The sequence below is a fragment of the Corvus hawaiiensis genome, unplaced genomic scaffold (assembly GCF_020740725.1).
Source record: "Corvus hawaiiensis isolate bCorHaw1 unplaced genomic scaffold, bCorHaw1.pri.cur scaffold_271_ctg1, whole genome shotgun sequence".
Lineage (NCBI taxonomy): Eukaryota > Metazoa > Chordata > Aves > Passeriformes > Corvidae > Corvus > Corvus hawaiiensis.
Genome location: NW_025963332.1, coordinates 17,186 through 45,104, shown reverse-complemented (window position 1 = coordinate 45,104; position 27,919 = coordinate 17,186). Strand labels below are relative to the sequence as shown.

Sequence of the window (27,919 nt, the reverse complement as noted above, 5' to 3'; positions counted from 1 at the left end):
GCCAGTTCTGAGGGGGTTTGGGGTCAGTGGTTTGGACTGGGAGTGACTGGTTTGGACTGGGATGGACTGAGAGTGACTGGGAGCAGGTTTGGGGTCATTCTGAGGGGTTTGGAGTCACTGGTTTGGACTGGGAGTGACTGGGAGAGGGTCTGGGGTCATTCTGAGGGGGTTTGGAGTCACTGGTTTGGACTGGGAGTGACTGGGAGAGGGTTTGGGGTCATTCTGAGGTGGTTTGGGATGCACTGGTTTGCACTGGGAGTGACTGGGAACAGACTGGTTGGCACTGGGAGCGGGTTTGGGGCCGTACTGGGAGCACTGGGAGCGGGTTTGGGGCCGTACTGGGAGCACTGGGAGCGGGTTTGGGGCCGTACTGGTTTGTACTGGGGAGCGGGTTTGGGGCCGTACTGGGAGCACTGGGAGCGGGTTTGGGGTCATTCTGAGGGGGTCTGGAAAGTTCTGAGGGGGTTTGGGGTGACTGGGATGGACTGGAGCAGACTGGGAGTGACTGGGAGCGGGTCTGGGGCAAGTTCTGAAGGGGTTTGAGTCACTGGTTTGGACTGGGAGGGAACTGGGAGTGACTGGTAGTGACTGGGAGCAGGTTTGGGGTCATTCTGAGGGGGTTTGTGGTGACTGGGATGGACTGGTTTGGACTGGGAGTGACTGGGAGCAGACTGGGAGTGACTGGGAACGGGTTTGGGGCAAGTTCTGAAGGGGTTTGGGGGTCACTGGTTTGGACTGGGAGTGACTGGGAGTCACTGGGAGCAGGTCTGGGCAAGTTCTGAGGGCTTTGGAGTCACTGGGATGCACTGGTTTGGACTGGTTTGGACTGGGAGTGACTGGGAGCAGACCGGGAGTGGACTGGGATGCACTGGGAGTGACTGGGAGTGACTGGGAGCAGACCGGGAGTGGACTGGGATGCACTGGGAGTGACTGGGAGTGACTGGGAGCAGACCGGGAGTGGACTGGGATGCACTGGGAGTGACTGGGAGTGACTGGGAGCAGACCGGGAGTGGACTGGGATGCACTGGGAGTGACTGGGAGTGACTGGGAGCAGACCGGGAGTGGACTGGGATGCACTGGGAGTGACTGGGAGTGACTGGGAGCAGACCGGGAGTGGACTGGGATGCACTGGGAGTGACTGGGAGTGACTGGGAGCGGGTTCGGGGTCATTCTGGGGGGGTTTGGGGCCGTACTGGGAGGGACTGGTTTGGACTGGTTTGGACTGGGAGGGTCCCCGATCCCCCCAGTTCTGTCGCCACCCCCCCAGAATTCACTCCCCACGCCCCAAAACCCACTGGCCACACCCCTCAATCCACTAGCCACGTGTTCAAACTCACTAGCCACACCCCAAACTCACTGGCCAACACCCCAAATTCACTAGCCGCACCCCAAAGCCCACTAGCCAACACCCTTAAGCTCAGTAGCCGCACCCCCAAATTCACTAGCCACACCCCAAATTCACTAGCCGCACCCCAAAGCCCACTAGCCACACCCCTAAACTCAGTAGCCGCACCCCAAAATTCACTAGCCACACCTCAAATTCACTAGCCGCACCCCAAAGCCCACTAGCCACACCCCTAAACTCAGTAGCCGCACCCCAAAATTCACTAGCACACCCCCAAAGCCCACTAGCCACACCCTTAAACTCAGTAGCCGCACCCCCAAATTCACTAGCCACACCCAAAACTCTCTTGCCACATCTCAAAGTTCACTAGCCACACCCCCTATATCCACTAGCCACACCCCTAAACCCACTAGCCACCCCCCCAAACCCACTAGCCACACCCGAAATTCAGTAGCCACGTCCCAAAAACCACTAGCCACACCCCTAAACCCACTAGCCACACCCCCAAATTCAGTAGCCACACCCCTATATCCACTGGCCACACCCCTAAACCCTTTAGCCACGCCTCAAAACTCACTTCCCACACTTCAAAGTGCGCTAGCCACACCCCTCAATCCACTAGCCACGCCCTCTAAACTCACTTTGCGCACCTCACAACTCACCGTGCACACCCCAAAATTCACTAGCCACAACCCTAAGTCCACTAGCCACATTCTGAAACTCACTAGCCACACTTCCAAATTCACTAGCCACACCCAAATCCACTAGTCACACCCCAAATCCACTAGCCGCATGCTCAAACTGACTAGCCACAGCCCAAACCCACTAGCCATACCCTAAAACCCACTAGCCACCCCCCAAAACTCATTTCCCACGCCTCAAAATTCACTAGCCACGCCCGTAAATCCACTAGCCACATTCTGCAACTCACTAGCCACACCCCAAAACCCACTAGCCACCCCCCCAAAACTCATTTCCACGCCTCAGAATTCACTTCGCACACCCCAAAATTCACTAGCCACACCCCTAAATCCACTAGCCACATTCTGAAACTCAGTGGCCACACTTCCAAATCCACTAGCCACACCCCAAAGACTCACTTCCCACACCCGAAAATTCACTAGCCACACCCCTAAGTCCACTAGCCGCATTCTGAAACTCAGTAGCCACACTTCCAAATTCACTAGCCACATTCTGAAACTCAGTAGCCACACTTCCAAATTCACTAGCCACACCCCAAAAACTCACTTCCCACACCCCAAACCCACTAGCCACCCCCCAAATCCAGTAGCCACACCCCTCCATCCACTCCCCACCCCCCAAAACTCACTTCCCACGCCCCAAATTCACTAGCCACACCCCTAAACGCCCTCACCACACCCCAAAACCCCACTAGCCACACCCAAAATTCACCAACCACACCTCTAAACCCACTAGCTACACCCCTAAACCCACTAGCCACACCCCCAAATTCAGTAGCCACACCCCTATATCCACTGGCCACACCCTAAACCCTTTAGCCACGCCTCAAAACTTCCACACTTCAAAGTGCGTTAGCCACACCCCTCAATCCACTAGCCACACCCCCTAAACTCACTTTGCACACCTCACAACTCACCATGCACACCCCCAAAATTCACTAGCCACACCCCTAAACTCACTTTGCACACCTCAAAATTCACTAGCCACACTCCTAAGTCCACTAGCCACATTCTGAAACTCAGTGGCCACACTTCCAAATCCACTAGCCACACCCCAAATCCACTAGCCACATGCTCAAACTCACTAGCCACCCCCCCAAAACTCACTTCCCACACCCCAAAACCCACTAGCCACCCCGCAAAACTCACTTCCCACGCCTCAGAATTCACTAGCCGCACCCCTAAATCCACTAGCCGCATTCTGAAACTCACTAGCCACCCCCCAAACCCACTAGCCACAACCCCTCCCCCCACTCCCCCAACCCCAAAACTCACTTCCCCACGCCCCCAAATCCACCAGCCACACCCCTAAACCCCCTCACCCCACCTCTAAACCCACTAGCCACACCCCAACTTCACTAGCCACACCCCCCCCCCCCCCCGTTCCCCCGCAGGCCTGTACTACGTGGACAGCGAGGGCCAGCGCGTGCCGGGCGCCGCCTTCGCCGTGGGCTCGGGCTCGTCCTACGCCTACGGCGTGCTGGACCGGGGGCTCGCTAGCCCCCGCCACGAGCCCGCTAGCCCGTGGGCCAGCGAGGAGGCGGCGTGCGAGCTGGCCCGGCGGGCCATCTACCAGGCGGCGCGGCGCGACGCCTACTCGGGGGGCACGGTGCGCGTCTTCCACGCCGGCCCCCGCGGCTGGCGCCTGGTGGCCCAGCACGACGTGGGCGAGCTGCAGCGGCGCTACGGCGAGTGAGAGCCGGGGCGAAAAAGGGCGGATTCGGGCAAAGAGGGGAAAAAAAACCGGGGGGGGGTTTTGGGGAATAAATGGTGGAAAAGTGGCGGGTTTTGGTGGTTTTTGGGGGGGTTTGAAGGGGTTGAGAAGAGCGGGAGAGCTCCAGGAGATGCCGAGAGAATTGGGAGAAAATCCGGGAGTTTTGGGGAAAAAACGTGGAAATTTGGGAAAAAAAGAGCCAAAAAAATGGAGTTTACGTGGAAAAAAGTGGTGTTTTTTTTGGGTGGGAGTTTAGGGGGGTTTTGGGTTTTTTTGTGGGTGTCAGAAGGGCTGGGAGAGCTCCAGGAGATGCCGAGAGAATTTTGGGGAAATCTGGGAATTTTGGGAAAAAATTGAGTGAAAAAAAAGTGGAATTTTGGAGGAAAAAAAGCCGAATTTTGGGAAAAAATGTGGAATTTGTGGGAATTTTTGGGGGTTTTTGGGGGTGTCAGAAGGGCTGGGAGAGCTCCAGGAGCTGCCGAGAGAATTGGGAGAAAATCTGGGAATTTTCGGGTAAAAATGCAGAATTTTGGTGAAAAAAAGTGGAATTTTGGGGAAAAAATGTGGAAATTTGGGAAAAAGGAGCCAAAAAATGGAGTTTATGTGGAAAAGTTGGTGGTTTTTTGGGGGTTTTTGGGGGGTTTGAAGGGGTTAAGAAGAGCGGGAGAGGTCCGAGGGGTTTCTGGGTAAAAATCCGGGAGTTTTGGGGAAAAAAAGCCGAATTTTGGGGCAAAAATGTGGAAATTTGGGCAAAAAGAGCCAAAAAAAATGGAGTTTGTGTGGAAAAATTGGTGGGTTTTTGGGGGAGTTTTGCGGTTTTTTGGGTTTTTTTGTGGGGTGTCAGAAGGGCTGGGAGAGCTCCAGGAGCTGCCGAGAGAATTGGGAGAAAATCGGGAGTTTTTGGGGAAAAAACGGGGAATTTTGGGGAAAAAAAATGCCGAATTGGGAAAAAAGAGGCAAAAATCGGAGTTTGTGTGGAAACCTGGGGGATTTTGGTGTGATTTTGGGGGGTTTTGGGGGTTTTGGGGTGGCCCAGCACGACGTGGGCGAGCTGCAGCGGCGCTACGGCGAGTGAGAGCCGGGGCGAAAAAGGGCGGATTCGGGCAAAGAGGGGAAAAAAAACCGGGGGGGGTTTGGGGAATAAATGGTGGAAAAGTGGCGGGTTTTGGTGGTTTTTGGGGGGGTTTGAAGGGGTTGAGAAGAGCGGGAGAGCTCCAGGAGATGCCGAGAGAATTGGGAGAAAATCCGGAGTTTTGGGGAAAAAACGTGGAAATTTGGGAAAAAAAGAGCCAAAAAAATGGAGTTTACCGTGGAAAAAAGTGGTGTTTTTTTGGGGGAGTTTAGGGGGGTTTGGGTTTTTTTGTGGGTGTCAGAAGGGCTGGGAGAGCTCCAGGAGATGCCGAGAGAATTTTGGGGAAAATCTGGGAATTTTGGGAAAAAAATGAGTGAAAAAAAGTGGAATTTTGGAGGAAAAAAAGCCGAATTTTGGGAAAAAATGTGGAATTGTGGGAATTTTTGGGGTTTTTGGGGGTGTCAGAAGGGCTGGAGAGCTCCAGGAGCTGCCGAGAGATTGGGAGAAAATCTGGGAATTTTCGGGTAAAAATGCAGAATTTTGGTGAAAAAAAGTGGAATTTTGGGGAAAAAATGTGGAAATTTGGGAAAAAGGAGCCAAAAAAATGGAGTTTATGTGGAAAAGTTGGTGGTTTTTTGGGGGTTTTGGGGGGGTTTGAAGGGGTTAAGAAGAGCGGGAGAGGTCCGAGGGGTTTCTGGGTAAAAATCCGGGAGTTTTGGGGAAAAAAAGCCGAATTTTGGGGCAAAAATGTGGAAATTTGGGCAAAAAGAGCCAAAAAAAATGGAGTTTGTGTGGAAAAATTGGTGGGTTTTTGGGGGAGTTTTGCGGTTTTTTGGGTTTTTTTGTGGTGTCAGAAGGGCTGGAGAGCTCCAGGAGCTGCCGAGAGAATTGGGAGAAAATCCGGGAGTTTTGGGGAAAAAACGGGGAATTTTGGGGAAAAAAAATGCCGAATTTGGGAAAAAAGAGGCAAAAAATCGGAGTTTGTGTGGAAACCTGGGGGATTTTGGTGTGATTTTGGGGGGTTTTGGGGGTTTTGGGGTGGCCCAGCACGACGTGGGCGAGCTGCAGCGGCGCTACGGCGAGTGAGAGCCGGGGCGAAAAAGGGCGGATTCGGGCAAAGAGGGGAAAAAAAACCGGGGGGGGTTTGGGGAATAAATGGTGGAAAAGTGGCGGGTTTTGGTGGTTTTTGGGGGGGTTTGAAGGGGTTGAGAAGAGCGGGGGGGGGGGAGGGGAGCTCCAGGAGATGCCGAGAGAATTTTGGGAAAATCTGGGAATTTTGGGGGAAAAAACGTGGAAATTTGGGAAAAAAAGAGCCAAAAAAATGGAGGTTTACGTGGAAAAAAGTGGTGTTTTTTTGGGGGAGTTTAGGGGGGTTTTGGGTTTTTTTGTGGGTGTCAGAAGGGCTGGGAGAGCTCCAGGAGATGCCGAGAGAATTTTGGGGAAAATCTGGGAATTTTGGGAAAAATTGAGTGAAAAAAAGTGGAATTTTGGAGGAAAAAAAGCCGAATTTTGGGAAAAAATGTGGAATTTGTGGGGAATTTTTGGGGTTTTTTGGGGGTTTTTGGGGGAGTCAGAAGGGCTGGGAGAGCTCCAGGAGCTGCCGAGAGAATTGGGAGAAAATCCGGGAATTTTGGGGAAAAAATATGGAAATTTGGGCAAAAAGAGCAAAAAAATGGAGTTTGTGTGGAAAAATTGGTGTGTTTTTGGGGGAGTTTAGGGGTTTTTTGGGTTTTTTTGGGGGGTGTCAGAAGGGCTGGGAGAGCTCCAGGAGCTGCCGAGAGAATTGGGAGAAAATCCGGGAATTTTGGGGAAAAAACGGGGAATTTTGGGGAAAAAAAATGCCGAATTGGGAAAAAAGAGGCAAAAATCGGAGTTTGTGTGGAAACCTGGGGGATTTTGGTGTGATTTTGGGGGGTTTTGGGGGTTTTGGGGTGGCCCAGCACGACGTGGGCGAGCTGCAGCGGCGCTACGGCGAGTGAGAGCCGGGGCGAAAAAGGGCGGATTCGGGCAAAGAGGGGAAAAAAAACCGGGGGGGGTTTGGGGAATAAATGGTGGAAAAGTGGCGGGTTTTGGTGGTTTTTTGGGGGGTTGAAGGGGTTGAGAAGAGCGGGAGAGCTCCAGGAGATGCCGAGAGAATTTTGGGAAAATCCGGGAATTTTGGGAAAAATTGAGTGAAAAAAAGTGGAATTTTGGAGGAAAAAAAAGCCGAATTTTGGGAAAAATGTGAATTTGTGGGGAATTTTTTGGGGGTTTTTGGGGGGGTGCCAGAAGGGCTGGGAGAGCTCCAGGAGCTGCCGAGAGAATTGGGAGAAAATCCGGGAATTTTGGGGAAAAAACGGGGAATTTTGGGGAAAAAAATGTGGAAATTTGGGCAAAAAGAGCCAAAAAAATGGAGTTTGTGTGGAAAAATTGGTGGTTTTTTGGGGGAGTTTAGGGGTTTTTTGGGTTTTTTTGGGGGTGTCAGAAGGGCTGGGAGAGCTCCAGGAGCTGCCGAGAGAATTGGAGAAAATCCGGGAATTTTGGGGAAAAAACGGGAATTTTGGGGAAAAAAATGCCGAATTTGGGAAAAAAGAGGCAAAAATCGGAGTTTGTGTGGAAACCTGGGGATTTTGGTGTGATTTTGGGGGGGTTTTGGGGGTTTTGGGGTGGCCCAGCACGACGTGGGCGAGCTGCAGCGGCGCTACGGCCGAGTGAGAGCCGGGGCGAAAAAGGGCGGATTCGGGCAAAAGAGGGGAAAAAAAACCGGGGGGGTTTGGGGAATAAATGGTGGAAAAGTGGCGGGTTTTGGTGGTTTTTGGGGGGGTTTGGGGGTGTCAGAAGGGCTGGGAGAGCTCCAGGAGATGCCGAGAGAATTGGGAGAAAATCTGGGAATTTTGGGAAAAAATTGAGTGAAAAAAAGTGAATTTTGGAGGAAAAAAAGCCGAATTTTGGGAAAAAATATGGAATTTGTGGGGAATTTTTGGGGGTTTTTGGGGGTTTTTGGGGTGTCAGAAGGGCTGGGAGAGCTCCAGGAGCTGCCGAGAGAATTGGGAGAAAATCCGGGAATTTGGGGAAAAAACGGGGAATTTTGGGGAAAAAAATGTGGAAATTTGGGCAAAAAGAGCCAAAAAAATGGAGTTTGTGTGGAAAAATTGGTGGTTTTTTGGGGGAGTTTAGGGGTTTTTTGGGTTTTTTTGGGGGTGTCAGAAGGGCTGGAGAGCTCCAGGAGCTGCCGAGAGAATTGGGAGAAAATCCGGGAATTTTGGGGAAAAAACGGGGAACTTTGGGGAAAAAAATGCCGAATTTGGGAAAAAAGAGGCAAAAATCGGAGTTTGTGTGGAAACCTGGGGGATTTTGGTGTGATTTTGGGGGGTTTTGGGGTTTTGGGGTGGCCCAGCACGACGTGGGCGAGCTGCAGCGGCGCTACGGCGAGTGAGAGCCGGGGCGAAAAAGGGCGGATTCGGGCAAAGAGGGGAAAAAAAACCGGGTGGGGTTTGGGGAATAAATGGTGGAAAAGTGGCGGGTTTTGTGGTTTTTGGGGGGGTTTGAAGGGGTTGAGAAGAGCGGGAGAGCTCCAGGAGATGCCGAGGAGAATTTTGGGGAAAATCTGGGAATTTTGGGAAAAAATTGAGTGAAAAAAAGTGGAATTTTGGAGGAAAAAAAGCCGAATTTTGGGAAAAAATGTGGAATTGTGGGAAATTTTTGGGGGTTTTTGGGGGTGTCAGAAGGGCTGGGAGAGCTCCAGGAGCTGCCGAGAGAATTGGGGAGAAAATCTGGAATTTTCGGGTAAAAATGCAGAATTTTGGTGAAAAAAAGTGGAATTTTGGGGAAAAAATGTGGAAATTTGGGAAAAAGGAGCCAAAAAATGGAGTTTATGTGGAAAAGTTGGTGGTTTTTTGGGGGTTTTTGGGGGGGTTTGAAGGGGTTAAGAAGAGCGGGAGAGGTCCGAGGGGTTTCTGGGTAAAAAATCCGGGAGTTTTGGGGAAAAAAAGCCGAATTTTGGGGCAAAAATGGTGGAAATTTGGGCAAAAGAGCCAAAAAAATGGAGTTTGTGTGGAAAAATTGGTGTTTTTTTGGGGGAGTTTAGGGGTTTTTTGGGTTTTTTGGGGGTGTCAGAAGGGCTGGGAGAGCTCCAGGAGCTGCCGAGAGAATTGGGAGAAAATCCGGGAATTTTGGGGAAAAAACGGGGAATTTTGGGGAAAAAAATGCCGAATTTGGGAAAAAAGAGGCAAAAATCGGAGTTTGTGTGGAAACCTGGGGGATTTTGGTGTGATTTTGGGGGGTTTTGGGGGTTTTGGGGTGGCCCAGCACGACGTGGCGAGCTGCAGCGGCGCTACGGCGAGTGAGAGCCGGGGCGAAAAAGGGCGGATTCGGGCAAAGAGGGGAAAAAAAACCGGGGGGGTTTGGGGAATAAATGGTGGAAAAGTGGCGGGTTTTGGTGGTTTTTGGGGGGGGTTGAAGGGGTTGAGAAGAGCGGGAGAGCTCCAGGAGATGCCGAGAGAATTTTGGGGAAAATCCGGGAATTTTGGGAAAAAATTGAGTGAAAAAAAGTGGAATTTTGGAGGAAAAAAAGCCGAATTTTGGGAAAAAATGTGGAATTTGTGGGGAATTTTTGGGGGGTTTTTGGGGGGGTTTTTGGGGGTGTCAGAAGGGCTGGGAGAGCTCCAGGAGCTGCCGAGAGAATTGGGAGAAAATCCCGGGAATTTTGGGGAAAAAATATGAAATTTGGGCAAAAAGAGCCAAAAAATGGAGTTTTGTGTGGAAAAAATTGGTGTTTTTTTGGGGGAGTTTAGGGGTTTTTTGGGTTTTTTTGGGGGTGTCAGAAGGGCTGGGAGAGCTCCAGGAGCTGCCGAGAGAATTGGGAGAAAATCCGGGAATTTTGGGGAAAAAAACGGGGAATTTTGGGAAAAAAATGCCGAATTTGGGAAAAAAGAGGCAAAAATCGGAGTTTGTGTGGAAACCTGGGGGATTTTGTGTGATTTTGGGGGGTTTTGGGGGTTTTGGGGTGGCCCAGCACGACGTGGGCGAGCTGCAGCGGCGCTACGGCGAGTGAGAGCCGGGGCGAAAAAGGGCGGATTCGGGCAAAGAGGGGAAAAAAAACCGGGGGGGTTTGGGGAATAAATGGTGGAAAAGTGGCGGGTTTTGGTGGTTTTTGGGGGGTTTGGGGGTGTCAGAAGGGCTGGGAGAGCTCCAGGAGATGCGAGAGAATTTTGGGGAAAATCTGGGAATTTTGGGGGAAAAATTGAGTGAAAAAAAGTGGAATTTTGGAGGAAAAAAAGCCGAATTTGGGAAAAAATATGGAATTTGTGGGGAATTTTTGGGGGTTTTTGGGGGTTTTTTGGGGGTGTCAGAAGGGCTGGGAGAGCTCCAGGAGCTGCCGAGAGAATTGGGAGAAAATCCGGGAATTTTGGGGAAAAAACGGGGAATTTTGGGGAAAAAAATGCCGAATTTGGGAAAAAAGAGGCAAAAATCGGAGTTTGTGTGGAAACCTGGGGGATTTTGGTGTGATTTTTGGGGGTTTTGGGGGTTTTGGGTGGCCCAGCACGAACGTGGGCGAGCTGCAGCGGCGCTACGGCGAGTGAGAGCCGGGGCGAAAAAGGGCGGATTCGGGCAAAGAGGGGAAAAAAAACCGGGGGGGGTTTGGGGAATAAATGGTGGAAAAGTGGCGGGTTTTGGTGGTTTTTGGGGGGTTTGAAGGGGTTGAGAAGAGCGGAGAGGTCCAGGAGATGCCGAGAGAATTTTGGGGAAAATCTGGGAATTTTGGGAAAAAATTGAGTGAAAAAAAGTGGAATTTTGGAGGAAAAAAAAGCCGAATTTTGGGAAAAAATGTGGAATTTGTGGGGAATTTTTGGGGGTTTTTGGGGTTTTTGGGGGAGTCAGAAGGGCTGGGAGAGCTCCAGGAGCTGCCGAGAGAATTGGGAGAAAATCCGGGAATTTTGGGGAAAAAATATGGAAATTTGGGCAAAAGAGCCAAAAAAAATGGAGTTTGTGTGGAAAAATTGGTGTTTTTTTGGGGGGAGTTTAGGGGTTTTTTGGGTTTTTTTGGGGGTGTCAGAAGGGCTGGGAGAGCTCCAGGAGCTGCCGAGAGAATTGGGAGAAAATCGGGAATTTGGGGAAAAAACGGGGAATTTTGGGGAAAAAAATGCGAATTTGGGAAAAAAGAGCAAAAATCGGAGTTTGTGTGAAACCTGGGGGATTTTGGTGTGATTTTTGGGGGGTTTTGGGGGTTTTGGGGTGGCCCAGCACGACGTGGGCGAGCTGCAGCGGCGCTACGGCGAGTGAGAGCCGGGGCGAAAAAGGGCGGATTCGGGCAAAGAGGGGAAAAAAAACCGGGGGGGTTTGGGGAATAAATGGTGGAAAAGTGGCGGGTTTTGGTGTTTTTGGGGGGGTTTGGGGGTGTCAGAAGGGCTGGGAGAGCTCCAGGAGATGCCGAGAGAATTTTGGGGAAAATCCGGGAATTTTGGGAAAAAATTGAGTGAAAAAAAGTGGAATTTTGGAGGAAAAAAAGCCGAATTTTGGGAAAAAATGTGGAATTTGTGGGGAATTTTTGGGGGTTTTTGGGGTGCCAGAAGGGCTGGGAGAGCTCCAGGAGCTGCCGAGAGAATTGGGAGAAAATCTGGGAATTTTCGGGTAAAAATGCAGAATTTTGGTGAAAAAAAGTGGAATTTTGGGGAAAAAAATGTGGGAAATTTGGGAAAAAGGAGCCAAAAAAATGGAGTTTATGTGGAAAAGTTGGTGGTTTTTTGGGGTTTTTGGGGGGGTTTGAAGGGGTTAAGAAGAGCGGGAGAGGTCCGAGGGGTTTCTGGGTAAAAATCCGGGAGTTTTGGGGAAAAAAAGCCGAATTTTGGGGAAAAATGTGGAAATCTGGGCAAAAAGAGCCAAAAAAATGGAGTTTGTGTGGAAAAATTGGTGTTTTTTTGGGGAGTTTAGGGGTTTTTTTGGGTTTTTTTTGTGGGTGTCAGAAGGGCTGGGAGAGCTCCAGGAGCTGCCGAGAGAATTGGGAGAAAATCCGGGAGTTTTGGGGAAAAAACGGGGAATTTTGGGGAAAAAAATGCCGAATTTGGGAAAAAAGAGGCAAAAATCGGAGTTTGTGTGGAAACCTGGGGGATTTTGGTGTGATTTTGGGGGGTTTTGGGGGTTTTGGGGTGGCCCAGCACGACGTGGGCGAGCTGCAGCGGCGCTACGGCGAGTGAGAGCCGGGGCGAAAAAGGGCGGATTCGGGCAAAGAGGGGGAAAAAAAAACCGGGGGGGGGTTGGGGAATAAATGGTGGAAAAGTGGCGGGTTTGGTGGTTTTTTGGGGGGGGTTTGAAGGGGTTGAGAAGAGCGGGAGAGCTCCAGGAGATGCCGAGAGAATTTTGGGGAAAATCTGGGAATTTTGGGAAAAAATTGAGTGAAAAAAAGTGGAATTTTGGAGGAAAAAAAGCCGAATTTTGGGAAAAAATGTGGAATTTGTGGGGAATTTTTGGGGGTTTTTGGGGGTGTCAGAAGGGCTGGGAGAGCTCCAGGAGCTGCCGAGAGAATTGGGAGAAAATCTGGGAATTTCGGGTAAAAATGCAGAATTTTGGTGAAAAAAAGTGAATTTTGGGGAAAAAATGTGGAAATTTGGGAAAAAGGAGCCAAAAAAATGGAGTTTATGTGGAAAAGTTGGTGGTTTTTTGGGGGTTTTTGGGGGGGTTTGAAGGGGTTAAGAAGAGCGGGAGAGGTCCGAGGGGTTTCTGGGTAAAAATCCGGAGTTTTGGGGAAAAAAGCCGAATTTTGGGCAAAAATGTGGAAATTTGGGCAAAAAGAGCCAAAAAATGGAGTTTGTGTGGAAAAATTGGTGTTTTTTTGGGGGAGTTTAGGGGTTTTTTGGGTTTTTTTTGTGGGTGTCAGAAGGGCTGGGAGAGCTCCAGGAGCTGCCGAGAGAATTGGGAGAAAATCCGGGAGTTTTGGGGAAAAAAACGGGGAATTTTGGGGAAAAAAATGCCGAATTTGGGAAAAAAGAGGCAAAAATCGAGTTTGTGTGGAAACCTGGGGGATTTTGGTGTGATTTTGGGGGGTTTTTGGGGGTTTTGGGGTGGCCCAGCACGACGTGGGCGAGCTGCAGCGGCGCTACGGCGAGTGAGAGCCGGGGCGAAAAAGGGCGGATTCGGGCAAAGAGGGGAAAAAAAACCGGGGGGGGTTTGGGGAATAAATGGTGGAAAAGTGGCGGGTTTTGGTGGTTTTTGGGGGGGTTTGAAGGGGTTGAGAAGAGCGGGAGAGCTCCAGGAGATGCCGAGAGAATTTTGGGGAAAATCTGGGAATTTTGGGGAAAAAACGTGGAAATTTGGGAAAAAAAGAGCCAAAAAAATGGAGTTTACGTGGAAAAAAGTGGTGTTTTTTTGGGGGAGTTTAGGGGGGTTTTGGGTTTTTTTGTGGGTGTCAGAAGGGCTGGGAGAGCTCCAGGAGATGCCGAGAGAATTTTGGGGAAAATCTGGGAATTTTGGGAAAAAATTGAGTGAAAAAAAAGTGGAATTTTGGAGGAAAAAAAAGCCGAATTTTGGGAAAAAATGTGGAATTTGTGGGGAATTTTTGGGGGTTTTTGGGGGTTTTTGGGGGAGTCAGAAGGGCTGGGAGAGCTCCAGGAGCTGCCGAGAGAATTGGGAGAAAATCCGGGAATTTTGGGGAAAAAATATGGAAATTTGGGCAAAAAGAGCCAAAAAAATGGAGTTTGTGTGGAAAAATTGGTGTTTTTTTGGGGGAGTTTAGGGGTTTTTTGGGTGTTTTTTTGGGGGTGTCAGAAGGGCTGGGAGAGCTCCAGGAGCTGCCGAGAGAATTGGGAGAAAATCCGGGAATTTTGGGGAAAAAACGGGGAATTTTGGGGAAAAAAATGCCGAATTTGGGAAAAAGAGGCAAAAAATCGGAGTTTGTGTGGAAACCTGGGGGATTTTGGTGTGATTTTGGGGGGTTTTGGGGGTTTTGGGGTGGCCCAGCACGACGTGGGCGAGCTGCAGCGGCGCTACGGCGAGTGAGAGCCGGGGCGAAAAAGGGCGGATTCGGGCAAAGAGGGGAAAAAAAACCGGGGGGGGTTTGGGGAATAAATGGTGGAAAAGTGGCGGGTTTTGGTGGTTTTTTGGGGGGGTTTGGGGGTGTCAGAAGGGCTGGGAGAGCTCCAGGAGATGCCGAGAGAATTTTGGGGAAAATCCGGGAATTTTGGGAAAAAATTGAGTGAAAAAAAGTGGAATTTTGGAGGAAAAAAAGCCGAATTTTGGGAAAAAATGTGGAATTTGTGGGGAATTTTTGGGGGTTTTTTGGGGGTGCCAGAAGGGCTGGGAAGAGCTCCAGGAGCTGCCGAGAGAATTGGGAGAAAATCTGGGAATTTTCGGGTAAAAATGCAGAATTTTGGTGAAAAAAAAGTGGAATTTTGGGGAAAAAATGTGGAAATTTGGGAAAAAGGAGCCAAAAAAATGGAGTTTATGTGGAAAAGTTGTGGTTTTTTGGGGGTTTTTGGGGGGGTTTGAAGGGGTTAAGAAGAGCGGGAGAGGTCCGAGGGGTTTCTGGGTAAAAATCCGGGAGTTTTGGGGAAAAAAAGCCGAATTTTGGGGAAAAATGTGGAAATCTGGGCAAAAAGAGCCAAAAAAATGGAGTTTGTGTGGAAAAATTGGTGTTTTTTTGGGAGTTTAGGGGTTTTTTGGGTTTTTTTTGTGGGTGTCAGAAGGGCTGGGAGAGCTCCAGGAGCTGCCGAGAGAATTGGGAGAAAATCCGGGAGTTTTGGGGAAAAAACGGGGAATTTTGGGGAAAAAAATGCCGAATTTGGGAAAAAAGAGGCAAAATCGGAGTTTGTGTGGAAACCTGGGGGATTTTGGTGTGATTTTGGGGGGTTTTGGGGGTTTTGGGGTGGCCCAGCACGACGTGGGCGAGCTGCAGCGGCGCTACGGCGAGTGAGAGCCGGGGCGAAAAAGGGCGGATTCGGGCAAAGAGGGGAAAAAAAACCGGGGGGGGTTTGGGGAATAAATGGTGGAAAAGTGGCGGGTTTTGGTGGTTTTGGGGGGGTTTGAAGGGGTTGAGAAGAGCGGGAGAGCTCCAGGAGATGCCGAGAGAATTTTGGGGAAAATCCGGGAATTTGGGAAAAAATTGAGTGAAAAAAAGTGAATTTTGGAGGAAAAAAAGCCGAATTTTGGGGAAAAAATATGGAATTTGTGGGGAATTTTTGGGGGTTTTTGGGGGAGTCAGAAGGGCTGGGAGAGCTCCAGGAGCTGCCGAGAGAATTGGGAGAAAATCCGGGAATTTTGGGGAAAAAACGGGGAATTTTGGGAAAAAATTGAGTGAAAAAAAGTGGAATTTTGGAGGAAAAAAAGCCGAATTTTGGGAAAAAATGTGGAATTTGTGGGGAATTTTTGGAGTTTTTGGGGGTTTTTGGAGGAGTCAGAAGGGCTGGGAGAGCTCCAGGAGCCTGCCGAGAGATTGGGAGAAAATCCGGGAGTTTTGGGGGAAAAAAAATGTGGAAATTTGGGCAAAAAGAGCCAAAAAAAATGGAGTTTGTGTGGAAAAAATTGGTGTTTTTTTGGGGGAGTTTAGGGGTTTTTTTGGTTTTTTTGTGGGTGTCAGAAGGGCTGGGAGAGCTCCAGGAGCTGCCGAGAGAATTGGGAGAAAATCCGGGAATTTTGGGGAAAAAACGGGGAATTTTGGGGAAAAAAATGCCGAATTTGGGAAAAAAGAGGCAAAAATCGGAGTTTGTGTGGAAACCTGGGGATTTTGGTGTGATTTTGGGGGGTTTTGGGGGTTTTGGGGTGGCCCAGCACGACGTGGGCGAGCTGCAGCGGCGCTACGGCGAGTGAGAGCCGGGGCGAAAAAGGGCGGATTCGGGCAAAGAGGGGAAAAAAAAACCGGGGGGGGTTTGGGGAATAAATGGTGGAAAAGTGGCGGGTTTTGGTGGTTTTTGGGGGGGTTTGAAGGGGTTGAGAAGAGCGGGAGAGCTCCAGGAGATGCCGAGAGAATTGGGAGAAAATCCGGGAATTTTGGGGAAAAAACGTGGAAATTTGGGAAAAAAAGAGCCAAAAAAATGGAGTTTACGTGGAAAAAAGTGGTGTTTTTTTGGGGAGTTTAGGGGGGTTTTGGGTTTTTTTGTGGGTGTCAGAAGGGCTGGGAGAGCTCCAGGAGATGCCGAGAGAATTTTGGGGAAAATCCGGAATTTTGGGAAAAATTGAGTGAAAAAAAGTGGAATTTTGGAGGAAAAAAAGCCGAATTTTGGGAAAAAATGTGGAATTTGTGGGGAATTTTTGGGGGTTTTTGGGGGTTTTTGGGGGAGTCAGAAGGGCTGGAGAGCTCCAGGAGCTGCCGAGAGAATTGGGAGAAAATCCGGGAATTTTGGGGAAAAAACGGGGAATTTTGGGAAAAAAATGTGGAAATTTGGGAAAAAAGAGCCAAAAAAAATGGAGTTTGTGTGGAAAAATTGGTGTTTTTTTGGGGGAGTTTTGGGGTTTTTTGGGTTTTTTTGGGGGTGTCAGAAGGGCTGGGAGAGCTCCAGGAGCTGCCGAGAGAATTGGGAGAAAATCCGGGAATTTTGGGGAAAAAACGTGGAAATTTGGGAAAAAAGAGTCAAAAAAATGGAGTTTACGTGGAAAAAGTGGTGGGTTTTTTGGGGGAGTTTTGGGGGTTTTTGGGGGGTTTTGGGGGGGTTTGAAGGGGTTAAGAGAGCGGGAGAGGTCCGAGGGGTTTCTGGGTAAAATCCGGGAGTTTTGGGAAAACTGAGTGAAAAAAAAGTGGAATTTTGGGGGGAAAAAAGCCAAATTTTGGGGAAAAAAATGTGGAATTTGTGGGGAATTTTTGGTGTTTTTGTCGGATTTTTGGGGTTTTTGGGGGGAGTCAGAAGGGCTGGGAGAGCTCCAGGAGCTGCCGAGAGAATTGGGAGAAAATCCGGGAATTTTGGGGAAAAAATCCGGGAATTTTGGGGCAAAATAAAAAAAAATCCGGGAATTTCGGGAAAATCGAGGAGAAACCCGTGCAGTTCGGGTGACAAAAATCGCTGCTTTTCGGGCTCTTTTTTGGGCGGTTTTAATGGGATTTCGGGGTTGGGGAAAAGCCCCTCGCTTCCCATTGGCCGCTGGGCTGGACTGGGATGAACTGGGATAAACTGGGAGCCGCCGGCGCGGCTTTGCCCCGCCCCTCGCTTCCCATTGGCCGCTTCCTCCCATCTCTGCTCTCTCATTGGCCAACCGCGCTGTCACTCACGAGTCACCGCCCGCCTCTCCGCGCTTTTCCCGCCCTGCGCTCCCATTGGCCCGCGTTTTTCCCGCCCCGAGCTCCCATTGGCTGCCGCTCCCAGGTGGGCGTGGCCGGGCGCGGCTCGGCGGGAAGCCCGTGAGGGGAAGCGGCTCCGGGGGCGGAAATTTGGGGGGAAATTTGGCAAAAACGGGTCGGGAATGCGAGGAAAAGGCTGGGAAAGGCTCCCGACGGCTCCCGGCTGCTTCTGCGGGCATTTCTGGGCGGTTTCCGCGTGGCTTTTGGAGGAAAACCGCGGTTTCGGCGCGGTTCGCGGGCGTTTCTGAGAGGGGGCCTGGAGGTGGGGGTGGTGGGGGGGGGGGGGGGGGGGGGGCTCGGTGTTCCCTGAGGGGTTTGCGGGGTCCGGAGGGGGCTTCGGGTGGTTCTGAGGGGGATTTGGGGCATCCTCGAGGGGTTTTATCGCGTCCTTGGCGGGTTTTATGGGGTCCTTGAGGAGGCGTGCAGCGTCCTTGAGGGGCTTTGGAGGATCCTGAGGGGTTTGGGGGAGGTCCTGAGGGGAGTCTGGGACGTCCTGAGGGGAATTTGCGGCCTCCTGAGTGACGCTTTGGTTCCCTGAGGGGATTTTGGGGTTCCCTGAGGGGATTTTGGGGTTCCCCTGAGGGGAAAAGGAGATTTTTTGACTTCCTTGAATTAATTTCGGGGGGGGGGCGGTCCGCACCCCCAATTCCAGACGCCCCCAATGGCTCTTGAGGAGCTCCCGAGCCTGGACCTGCTGCTGCCAGGTGAGAACCCCCTCAAAAAAAAAAAAAAACAAAAAAAAACCAAACCACCCCAATCTCCCTAAATTTTGTTTTTCTCCCCAAAAAAATAAAAAAACCCCAGGTGAAGACCTCCCGGGACCCCCAAATTCCGCCACCCCCCAGGAGCTGGGAGCCCACCCGGGGCTGGCTCGGCTGCTGCAGGATTTGGGGGGGCTCCTGGGGGGGGATGGGCTCAGCCCCCCCCTGCAGAAGGAGCTGCGCCAGGTGGGGCTGGAACCCCAAATTTGGGGGCTGCAGGGGGCGAGGGGATTCAATTTGGGATTGGGCTGAAATTCCTCTTTTTGAGCCCCGAATTTTGGCCGGGAATTCCCTCTCTCCCCTCCCCCCCCCCCCCCCCCCCCCCCCCCCCAAAAAACTGAGGCGAAAATCGCTCTGGATTTCCCGATTCCCCCCAGTTTTAGCCCAAAATTGCCGTGAATGTCCCCGTTTTCGCAGATTTAGCCCGAATCCGCTCGAAATTTCCCGTTTTCCTGGGTTTTAGCCCCAAATTCCCTCTCTTTGCCCAAATTCTTGCAACGTTGCCCTGAATCTTCCCGGTTTTGGGGTATTTTGGGGGTCCCTGGGTTGGGTTTTGGGGATTTTGGGGGTCCCTGGGTTGGATTTTTGGGGTTTTGGGGCATTTTGGGGGGGATTTTGGGGATTTTGGGGGTCCCTGGGTGGGATTTTGGGGTTTTGGGGAATTTTGGGGGGGATTTTGGGGTTTTTGGGGGTCCCTGGGTGGGATTTTAGGTAGGATTTTAGGGGTTTTGGGGGTGCCTGGCTTGGATTTTTGGATTTTGGGTGGCATTTTGGGCATTTTGGGTGGCGTTTTGGGGTTTTTGGGGGTCCCTGGGTGGGATTTTGGGGTTTTGGGGAATATTGGGTGGGATTTTGGGGTTTTTGGGGGTCCCTGGGTTGGATTTTGGGGTTTTTGGGGGTCCCTGGGTTGGATTTTGGGGATTTTGGGGGTCCCTGGGTTGGTTTTTGGGGGTCCCTGGGTTGGATTTTGGGGTTTTTGGGGTCCCTGGGTTGGATTTTGGGGTTTTGGGGGGTCCCTGGGTTGGATTTTGGGGGTCCCTGGTTGGATTTTGGGTTTTGGGGGGTCCCTGGTTGGATTTTGGGGTTTTGGGGGGTCCCTGGGTGGGATTTTGGGGTCCCTGGGTTGGATTTTGGGTTTTGGGGAATTTTGGGTGGGATTTTGGGGTTTTTGGGGGTCCCTGAGTTGGATTTTGGGGTTTTTGGAGGTCCCTGGGTTGGATTTTGGGGTGTTGGGGGGTCCCTGGGTTGGATTTTGGGGGTCCCTGGGTTGGATTTTGGGGTTTTGGGGGGTCCCTGGGTTGGATTTTGGGGTTTGGGGGAATTTTGGTGGCATTTTGGGGTTTTGGGGGGTCCCTGGGTTGGATTTTGGGGTTTTTTGGAGGTCCCTGGGTTGGATTTTGGGGATTTTGGGGGTCCCTGGGTGGGATTTTGGGGTTTTTGGGGGTCCCTGGGTTGGATTTTGGGGTTTTGGGTTGGGTTTTGGGGGGTCCCTGGTTGGATTTTGGGGTTTTTCGGGGGTCCCTGGGTTGGATTTTGGGGGTTTTTGGGGTTTTTCGGGGGTCCCTGAGGTGTTTTTGGGGTCCCCCCAGGCCGAGGAGCTGCTGGCCCAGGCCGGGGGCTGTGGCTGCCCCTGGAGCTGCTCTGGCGCCTTCTGGGGGAGCTGATCCGGGACCCCCGAGACTTCGACCCCCCCGTGAGTCCCAAATGCCCCCAAAATTCCCCAAAACCCTCCCCAAAATTCCCCAAAATCCTCCCGAAAATTCCCTCAAAAACCCCCCAAAATTCCCTCAAACCCCCCCAAAATTCCCTCAAAAAGGCCCCCAAAATCCTCCCCAAAATTCCCTCAAAAATCCCCTCAAAATTCCCTCAAAAATCCTCCCAAAAATTCCCCAAAATCCTCCCCAAAATCCTCTCCAAAATTCCCTCTAAAATCCCCTCAAAATTCCCTCAAAAACCCCCCAAAATTCCCTCAAAAACCCCCCCAAAATTCCCCAAAATCCTCCCCAAAATTCCCTCTAAAATCCCCTCAAAATTCCCTCAAAAACCCTCCCAAAATTCCCTCAAAAACCCCCCCAAAATTCCCCAAAATCCTCCCCAAAATTCCCTCAAGAACCCTCCCAAGATTCCCTCAAAAACCCCCTCAAAATTCCCCAAAATCCTCCCGAAAATTCCCTCAAAAACCCCCCAAAATTCCCTCAAAAAGGCCCCCAAAATCCTCCCCAAAATTCCCTCAAAAATCCTCCCAAAAATTCCCTCAAAAATCCTCCCAAAAATTCCCCAAAATCCTCCCCAAAATTCCCCAAAATCCTCCCCAAAATCCTCTCCAAAATTCCCTCTAAAATCCCCTCAAAATTCCCTCAAAAACCCTCCCAAAATTCCCTCAAAAACCCCCCCAAAATTCCCCAAAATCCTCCCCAAAATTCCCCAAAATCCTCCCCAAAATCCTCTCCAAAATTCCCTCTAAAATCCCCTCAAATTCCCTCCAAAACCCCCCCAAAATTCCCTCAAAAACCCCCCAAAATTTTCCAAAATCCTACCAAAAATTCCCTCAAAAATCCCCCCAAAATTCCCTCAAAAACCCCCCCGAAATTCCCCAAAACCCTCCCGAAAATTCCCTCTAAAATCCCCCAAAATTCCCCAAAATCTTCCCCAAAATCCCTCAAAATTCCCCAAAATTCTCCCAAAAATTCCCTCAAGATTTGCCCCAAATTGCCCCCAAAAATCCCCTCAAAATCCCCAAATTCCTTCCCAACCCCCTCAAAGTCCCCCAAACCTCCCCAAAATTCCCAACCCCCCCCAAAATTCCTTCCCAGCCCCCCAAAATTCCCCAAAACCTCCCCAAAATTCCTTCCCAACCTCCCCAAAGTCCCCAAAACCTCCCCAAAGTTCCCAAAATCCCCCCAAAATTCCCAACCCCCTCAAAGTCCCCAAATCCCCCCAAAATCCCCCCAAAATTCCCAAAACTCCCCCAAATCCCTGAAATCCCCCCAAAATTCCTTCCCAACCCCCCAAAATCCCCCAACTGCCCCCAAAATTCCTTCCCAACCCCCCCAAAGTTTCCAAATTCCCCCAAAATCCCCCAAAATTCCCCCAAAATTCCCCAAAACCCCCCCAAAATTCCTTCCCAACCCCCCCAAAGTTCCCAAAATCCCCCCAAAATTCCTTCCAAATCCCCTCAAAGTCCCCAAAACCTCCCCAAAGTTCCCAAAATCCCCCCAAAGTTCCCAAAACCCCCCCAAAATCCCCCAAACCCCCCCAAAATTCCTTCCCAACCCTCCCAAATCCCCCAAATGCTCCCAAAATTCCTTTCCAACCCCCTCAAAGTTCCCAAATCCCCCCAAAACCCCCCAAAATTCCTCCAAACTCCCCCAAAATCTCCAAAAAACCCCCCAAAATTCTTTCCCAACCTCCTCAAAGTTCCCAAAATGCCCCCAAAATCCCCCCAAAATCCCCCAAACCCCCCCTTAATTCCTTCCCAACCCCCCAAACTCCCCGAATCCCCCCAAAATCCCCCCCAAAATCCCCAAAACTCCCCCAAAATCCCCAAAACCCCCCCAAAAATCCCCAAAACCCCCCCAAAATTCCTTCCCAACCCCCTCAAAGTCCCCCAAACCTCCCCAAAATTCCCCAAATCCCCCAAAATTCCTTCCCAACCTCCCCAAAATCCCCAAAACCTCTCCAAAATTCCTTCCCAACCTCCCCAAAATTCCTTCCCAAACTCCCAAAATCCCCAAAACCCCCCAAAATTCCTTCCCAACCCCCTCAAAGTTCCCAAAATCCCCCCAAAATTCCTTCCCAACCCCCCCAAAATCCCCCCAAACTCCCCTAAAATCCCCTAAAATTCCTTCCCACCCCCTCAAAGTTCCCAAAATCCCCCCAAAATCCCCCCAAACTCCCCCAAAATCCCCCAAACCCCCCCAAAATTCCCAAAATCCCCCCAAAATTCCTTCCCAACCCCCCCAAAGTGCCCGAATCGCCCGAAATCCGCCCGAAATGCCCCAAAATCCGGGCGTTGTTCCCCCCGCAGGCTCTGGGGGCGCTGCAGCTGCAGCTGAGCTGGGCCGGGCTGCGCCGGGGACCCCCCGAGACGGGCACGCCCCGCCCCCAGGTGAGCCCCCAAATCCCCCCAAACCACCCCAAAATGCAGCCCAGGTACACCCAGATACACCTGGGACCCCAAAACCCCCAAATCTGCCCCAAAATCCGCCACAAAATGCCCCAAATCCACCCCAAATCACCCCAAAATGCAGCCCAGATACACCCAAATACAGCTGGGACCCCAAAACCCCCGAATCCACCCCAAAACCCGCCCCAAAATGCCCCAAATCCACCCCAGATACACCCCGATACAGCTGGGACCCCAAAATGCCCAAATCCGCCCCAAAATCCGCCCCAAAATGCCCCAAATCCATCCCAAATCACCCCAAAATGCACCCCAGATACACCCAAATACAGCTGGGACCCCAAAATGCCCAAATCCGCCCCAAAATCCGCCCCAAAATGCCCCAAATCCACCCCAAAATGCCCCAAATCCACCCCAGATACACCCCAATACAGCTGGGACCCCAAAATGCCCAAATCCGCCCCAAAATCCGCCCCAAAATGCCCCAAATCCATCCCAAATCACCCCAAAATGCACCCCAGATACACCCAAATACAGCTGGGACCCCAAAACCCCCAAATCCGCCCCAAAATCCGCCCCAAAATGCCCCAAATCCACCCCAAAATGCCCCAAATCCACCCCAGATACACCCCAATACAGCTGGGACCCCAAAATGCCCAAATCCGCCCCAAAATCCGCCCCAAAATGCCCCAAATCCATCCCAAATCACCCCAAAATGCACCCCAGATACACCCAAATACAGCTGGGACCCCAAAATGCCCAAATCCGCCCCAAAATCCGCCCCAAAATGCCCCAAATCCACCCCAAAATGCCCCAAATCCACCCCAGATACACCCCAATACAGCTGGGACCCCAAAATGCCCAAATCCGCCCCAAAATCCGCCCCAAAATGCCCCAAATCCATCCCAAATCACCCCAAAATGCACCCCAGATACACCCAAATACAGCTGGGACCCCAAAACCCCCAAATCCGCCCCAAAATCCGCCCCAAAATGCCCCAAATCCACCTCAAATCCACCCAAAATGCAGCCCAGATGCACCCAGATACACCTGGGACCTGAAAATCCCCAAATCTGCCCCAAAATCTGCCCCAAAATGCCCCAAATCCACCCCAGATACACCCAGATACACCTGGGACCTGAAAATCCCCAAATCCGCCCCAAAATCCGCCCCAAAATGCCCCAAATCCACCCCAGATACACCCTAATACAGCTGGGACCCCAAAATGCCCAAATCTGCCCCAAAATCCACCCCAAAATGCCCCAAATCCCCCCAAATCCCCCCAAAATGCAGCCCAGATACACCCAGATACACCTTGGACCCCAAAACCCCCGAATCCGCCCCAAAATCCGCCACAAAATGCCCCAAATCCACCCAAATCCCCCCAAATCACCCCAAAATGCAGCCCAGGTACACCCAGATACACCTGGGACCCCCAAAACCCCCAAATCTGCCCCAAATCCACCCAAATCTCCCCAAATCACCCCAAATCCACCCCAAAATTCACCCCAAATCCACCTGGGACCCCCAAATCCGCCCCAAAATGCCCCAAATCCACCCAATCCACCCAAATCACCCCAAAATGCAGCCCAGATACACCCAGATACACCTGGGACCCCAAAACCCCCAAATCTGCCCCAAAATCCGCCACAAAATGCCCCAAATCCACCCCAAATCACCCCAAATCACCCCAAAATGCACCCCAGATACACCCCAATACAGCTGGGACCCCAAAATGCCCAAATCTGCCCCAAAATCCGACAAAAAATGCCCCAAATCCACCCAAACCACCCCAAAATGCAGCCCAGGTACACCCAAATACAGCTGGGACCTGAAAATCCCCAAATCTGCCCCAAAATCCGCCACAAAATGCCCCAAATTCTCCCCCAAATCCACCCCAATACAGCTGGGACCCCAAAACCCCCAAATCTGCCCCAAATCCGCCCCAAAATGCCCCAAATCACTCCAAACCCACCCCAAAATTCACCCCAGATACACGTAAATACAGCTGGGACCCCAAAATCCCCAAATCCATCCCAAATCCTCCACAAAATGCCCCAAATCCCCCCAAATCCACCCCAGATACACCCAAATACAGCTGGGACCTGAAAATCCCCAAATCCGCCCCAAAATCCGCCCCAAAATGCCCCAAATCACCCCAAATCCACCCCAAAATTCACCCCAAATCCACCTGGGACCCCCAAATCCGCCCCAAAATGCCCCAAATCCACCCAAATCCCCCCAAATCCCCCCAAATCCACCCCAGATACACCCAAATACAGCTGGGACCTGAAAATCCCCAAATCCGCCCCAAAATCCGCCCCAAAATGCCCCAAATCCACCCCAGATACACCCTAATACAGCTGGGACCCCAAAATGCCCAAATCTGCCCCAAAATCCACCCCAAAATGCCCCAAATCCCCCCAAATCCCCCCAAAATGCAGCCCAGATACACCCAGATACACCTTGGACCCCAAAACCCCCGAATCCACCCCAAAACCCGCCCCAAAATGCCCCAAATCCACCCCAAATCACCCCAAATCACCCCAAAATGCAGCCCAGGTACACCCAGATACACCTTGGACCCCAAAATGCCCAAATCTGCCCCAAAATCCGCCACAAAATGCCCCAAATCCACCCCAAATCCCCCCAAATCCCCCCAAAATGCAGCCCAGATACACCCAGATACACCTTGGACCCCAAAACCCCCGAATCCGCCCCAAAATCCGCCACAAAATGCCCCAAATCCACCCCAAATCACCCCAAATCACCCCAAAATGCAGCCCAGGTACACCCAGATACACCTGGGACCCCAAAATGCCCAAATCTGCCCCAAAATCCGCCACAAAATGCCCCAAATCCACCTCAAATCCACCCAAAATGCAGCCCAGATACACCCAGATACAGCTGGGACCCCAAAATCCCCAAATCCGCCCCAAAATCCGCCCCAAAATGCCCCAAATCCACCCCAAATCACCCCAAATCACCCCAAAATGCAGCCCAGGTACACCCAGATACACCTGGGACCCCAAAACCCCCAAATCTGCCCCAAATCCACCCAAATCTCCCCAAATCACCCCAAATCCACCCCAAAATTCACCCCAAATCCACCTGGGACCCCCAAATCCGCCCCAAAATGCCCCAAATCCACCCAAATCCCCCCAAATCACCCCAAAATGCAGCCCAGATACACCCAAATACAGCTGGGACCCCAAAACCCCCAAATCTGCCCCAAAATCCGCCCCAAAATGCCCCAAATCCACCCCAAATCCCCCCAAATCACCCCAAAATGCAGCCCAGGTACACCCGAATACAGCTGGGACCCCAAAACCCCCGAATCTGCCCCAAATCCGCCACAAGTCACCCCAAAATACACCCCAAATCCACCCAAATCCACCCCAAAATGCACCCCAGATACAGCTGGGACCCCAAAATCCCCAAATCTGCCCCAAAATCTGCCCCAAAATGCCCCAAACTGACCCAAAAAGCCCCAAATTGACCCAAAATGCCCCAAATTTACCCAAAATGCCCCACATTGACCCCAAAATGCCCCAAACTGACCCCAAAAGCCCCAAACTGACCCCAAAAGCCCCAAATTCACCCCAAAATGCCCCAAAATTGACCCAAAATGCCCCAAACTGACCCAAAAAGCCCCAAATTGACCCCAAAATGCCCCAAAATTGACCCCAAAATGCCCCAAACTGACCCAAAAAGCCCCAAATTCACCCCAAAAAGCCCCAAATTCACCCCAAAATGCCCCAAACTGACCCAAAATGCCCCAAATTCACCCCAAAATGCCCCAAACTGACCCAAAATGCCCCAAATTCACCCCAAAATGCCCCAAACTCCCCCACATTGCCCCCCAAAAGCCCCAAACTGACCCCAAAAGCCCCAAACTGACCCCAAAATGCCCCAAATTGACCCAAAAAGCCCCAACTCCCCCCAAATTGACCCAAAATGCCCCAAACTGACCCAAAATGCCCCAAATTGACCCCAAATGCCCCAACCCCCCAAATTCACCCCAAATTGACCCAAAATGCCCCAAATTGACCCAAAATCCCCCAAACTGACCCCAAAAGCCCCAAACTGACCCCAAAAGCCCCAAATTGACCCAAAATCCCCCAAACTGACCCAAAATGCCCCAAATTCACCCCAAAATGCCCCAAATTGCCCCCAAAATGCCCCAAACTGACCCAAAAATGCCCCAAATTGACCCAAAATGCCCCAACCCCCCCCAAATTGACCCAAAATTGACCCAAAATGCCCCAAATTGACCCAAAATGCCCCAAACTGACCCAAAATGCCCCAAATTGACCCCAAATGCCCCAACCCCCCAAATTCACCCCAAATTGACCCAAAATGCCCCAAATTCACCCCAAAATGCCCCAACTTGCCCCCAAAATGCCCCAAACTGACCCAAAAAGCCCCAAATTGACCCAAAATCCCCCAAACTGACCCAAAATGCCCCAAATTCACCCCAAAATGCCCCAAATTGCCCCCAAAATGCCCCAAACTGACCGAAAATGCCCCAAATTGACCCAAAATGCCCCAAATTCACCCCAAATGCCCCAAACTCCCCCACATTGCCCCCAAAATGCCCCAAACTGACCCAAAATGCCCCAAATTGACCCAAAATGCCCCAAATTTACCCAAATTCCCCCAAATTCACCCCAAAATGCCCCTCAGGTGCTGCCCCGGCTGCTCCCGGAGCTGCAGCGGCGCCTGCGGGAAAAGCGGGAAGAGCTCCGGAGTTTCCTGCTGGGACCCCCCAAAATGCCCCAAAATCCCCCCAAAATCCCCCAAAATCACCCCAAAATCCCCCAAATCCACCCCAAAATCCCCCAAATCCACCCCAAAACGCCCCAAATCCACCCCAAAATGGCCCCGATTCACCCCGAAACAGCCCAAAATCCACCCGAAACGGCCCAAAATCCACCCGAAATCCCCCAAATTCCACCCCAAATCCCCCAAAATCCACCCAAAATCCCCCCAAATCCACCCAAAATCAGTGAAATTCCACCCAAAATCCCCCAAAATCCACCCCAAATCCCCCAAAATCCACCCCAAATCCCCCAAAATCCGCCCGAAACTCCCCAAATTCCACCCCAAATCCCTCAAATTCCACCCGAAATCCCCCAAAATCTTCCCGAAGCTGCTCAAGATCCCAAAATCCCCCGAATTCCACCCGAAATCCCTCAAATTCCACTCAAAATCCCCCAAAATCTCCCCAAAATTTCCCAAAACCCACCCGAAATCCTCCCAAATCCACCCGAAATTTCCCAAAATCCCCCCGAAATCCCCCAAAATTCCCCCAAAATCCCCCCGGATTTTCCCCAAATCCCCCCAAATCCCCCCAAAATCCCCCAGGATTTTCCCCAAATCCCCCAAAATCCCCTCAAAACCCCCCCAAATTTTCCCAAAATCCCCGGAATCGGCCCCAAAATTCCCCCGAGGCCCCAAATTGCCCAAAATCGCCCCAATTCTCCCCAAACCCTCCGGGGGCTCCTGGGCTCGGAGCGGCTCCGGGAGCGGCTCCTGCGGGAGGAGCTGGCCAGGATCGGCCACCAGTACCCCCAGGTGAGACTGGTTTATACTGGTTTGTACTGGTTTATACTGGGAGGGTGGGATTTGGGGGAAAAAAGGCGAAATTTGGGTAAAAATGGGTGAAAAATGAGTAAAAAATTAGTAAAAAATGGGGAAAAAAGGGTTAAAAGTGGGGGGAAAAAGGGTTAAAAAGGGGGCAAAGGGGGATTTGGGGTTACTGGTTTGGACTGGTTTGGACTGGTTTTACTGGTTTGGACTGGTTTGTACTGGTTTGGACTGGGAGGGTGGGATTTGGGGGAAAAAAGGCAAAAATTGGGTAAAAATTGGTGAAAAAATGGGGAAAAAAGGGTTAAAAGTGGGGCAAAAAGGGTTAAAAGTGGGGGGGAAAAGGGTTAAAAAGGGGGGAAAGGGGATTTGGGGT

The 27,919-nt window shown here is 51.3% G+C and overlaps 2 protein-coding genes and 6 long non-coding RNA genes across 8 annotated transcripts; 7 read left to right on the top strand and 1 right to left on the bottom strand.

Annotated features, from left to right (window-relative positions):
* Window positions 1–10: 10 nt before the first annotated feature.
* Window positions 11–872, top strand: LOC125320900. Its single transcript, XR_007201341.1, has 3 exons — window positions 11–515; window positions 599–619; window positions 766–872. It is a non-coding gene; the product is annotated as an uncharacterized LOC125320900 (long non-coding RNA).
* Window positions 873–2,522: 1,650 nt separating this feature from the next.
* On the bottom strand, window positions 2,523–3,245 carry LOC125320903. Its single transcript, XR_007201344.1, has 3 exons — window positions 3,196–3,245; window positions 2,973–2,984; window positions 2,523–2,558 (listed from the first exon to the last, which is right to left on the bottom strand). It is a non-coding gene; the product is annotated as an uncharacterized LOC125320903 (long non-coding RNA).
* A 146-nt stretch (window positions 3,246–3,391) lies between these two features.
* On the top strand, window positions 3,392–4,846 carry PSMB5 (proteasome 20S subunit beta 5; the record flags this gene model as incomplete). Its single annotated transcript, XM_048293313.1, has 2 exons — window positions 3,392–3,694; window positions 4,788–4,846. Coding segments are annotated over 2 exons (351 nt in total), but the record flags the coding sequence as incomplete, so codon positions are not given.
* On the top strand, window positions 3,816–4,510 carry LOC125320902. The gene is made up of 2 exons (XR_007201343.1): window positions 3,816–3,936; window positions 4,304–4,510. It is a non-coding gene; the product is annotated as an uncharacterized LOC125320902 (long non-coding RNA).
* A 2,675-nt stretch (window positions 4,847–7,521) lies between the features above and the next one.
* Window positions 7,522–9,241, top strand: LOC125320899. Its single transcript, XR_007201340.1, has 2 exons — window positions 7,522–7,642; window positions 8,734–9,241. It is a non-coding gene; the product is annotated as an uncharacterized LOC125320899 (long non-coding RNA).
* Window positions 9,242–13,134: 3,893 nt separating this feature from the next.
* LOC125320901 lies at window positions 13,135–14,582 on the top strand. The gene is made up of 4 exons (XR_007201342.1): window positions 13,135–13,161; window positions 13,324–13,342; window positions 13,681–13,919; window positions 14,294–14,582. It is a non-coding gene; the product is annotated as an uncharacterized LOC125320901 (long non-coding RNA).
* A 956-nt stretch (window positions 14,583–15,538) lies between these two features.
* LOC125320897 lies at window positions 15,539–16,546 on the top strand. The gene is made up of 2 exons (XR_007201339.1): window positions 15,539–15,801; window positions 16,320–16,546. It is a non-coding gene; the product is annotated as an uncharacterized LOC125320897 (long non-coding RNA).
* Window positions 16,547–16,888: 342 nt separating this feature from the next.
* On the top strand, window positions 16,889–27,535 carry LOC125320893 (basic salivary proline-rich protein 1-like). Its single transcript, XM_048293312.1, has 6 exons — window positions 16,889–17,130; window positions 17,881–18,017; window positions 19,421–19,524; window positions 21,859–21,939; window positions 26,641–26,962; window positions 27,408–27,535. Exons 1-6 carry the CDS (start codon window positions 16,889–16,891, stop codon window positions 27,533–27,535), a joined length of 1,014 nt encoding a protein of 337 aa, XP_048149269.1.
* The last annotated feature ends 384 nt before the right edge of the window (window positions 27,536–27,919 follow it).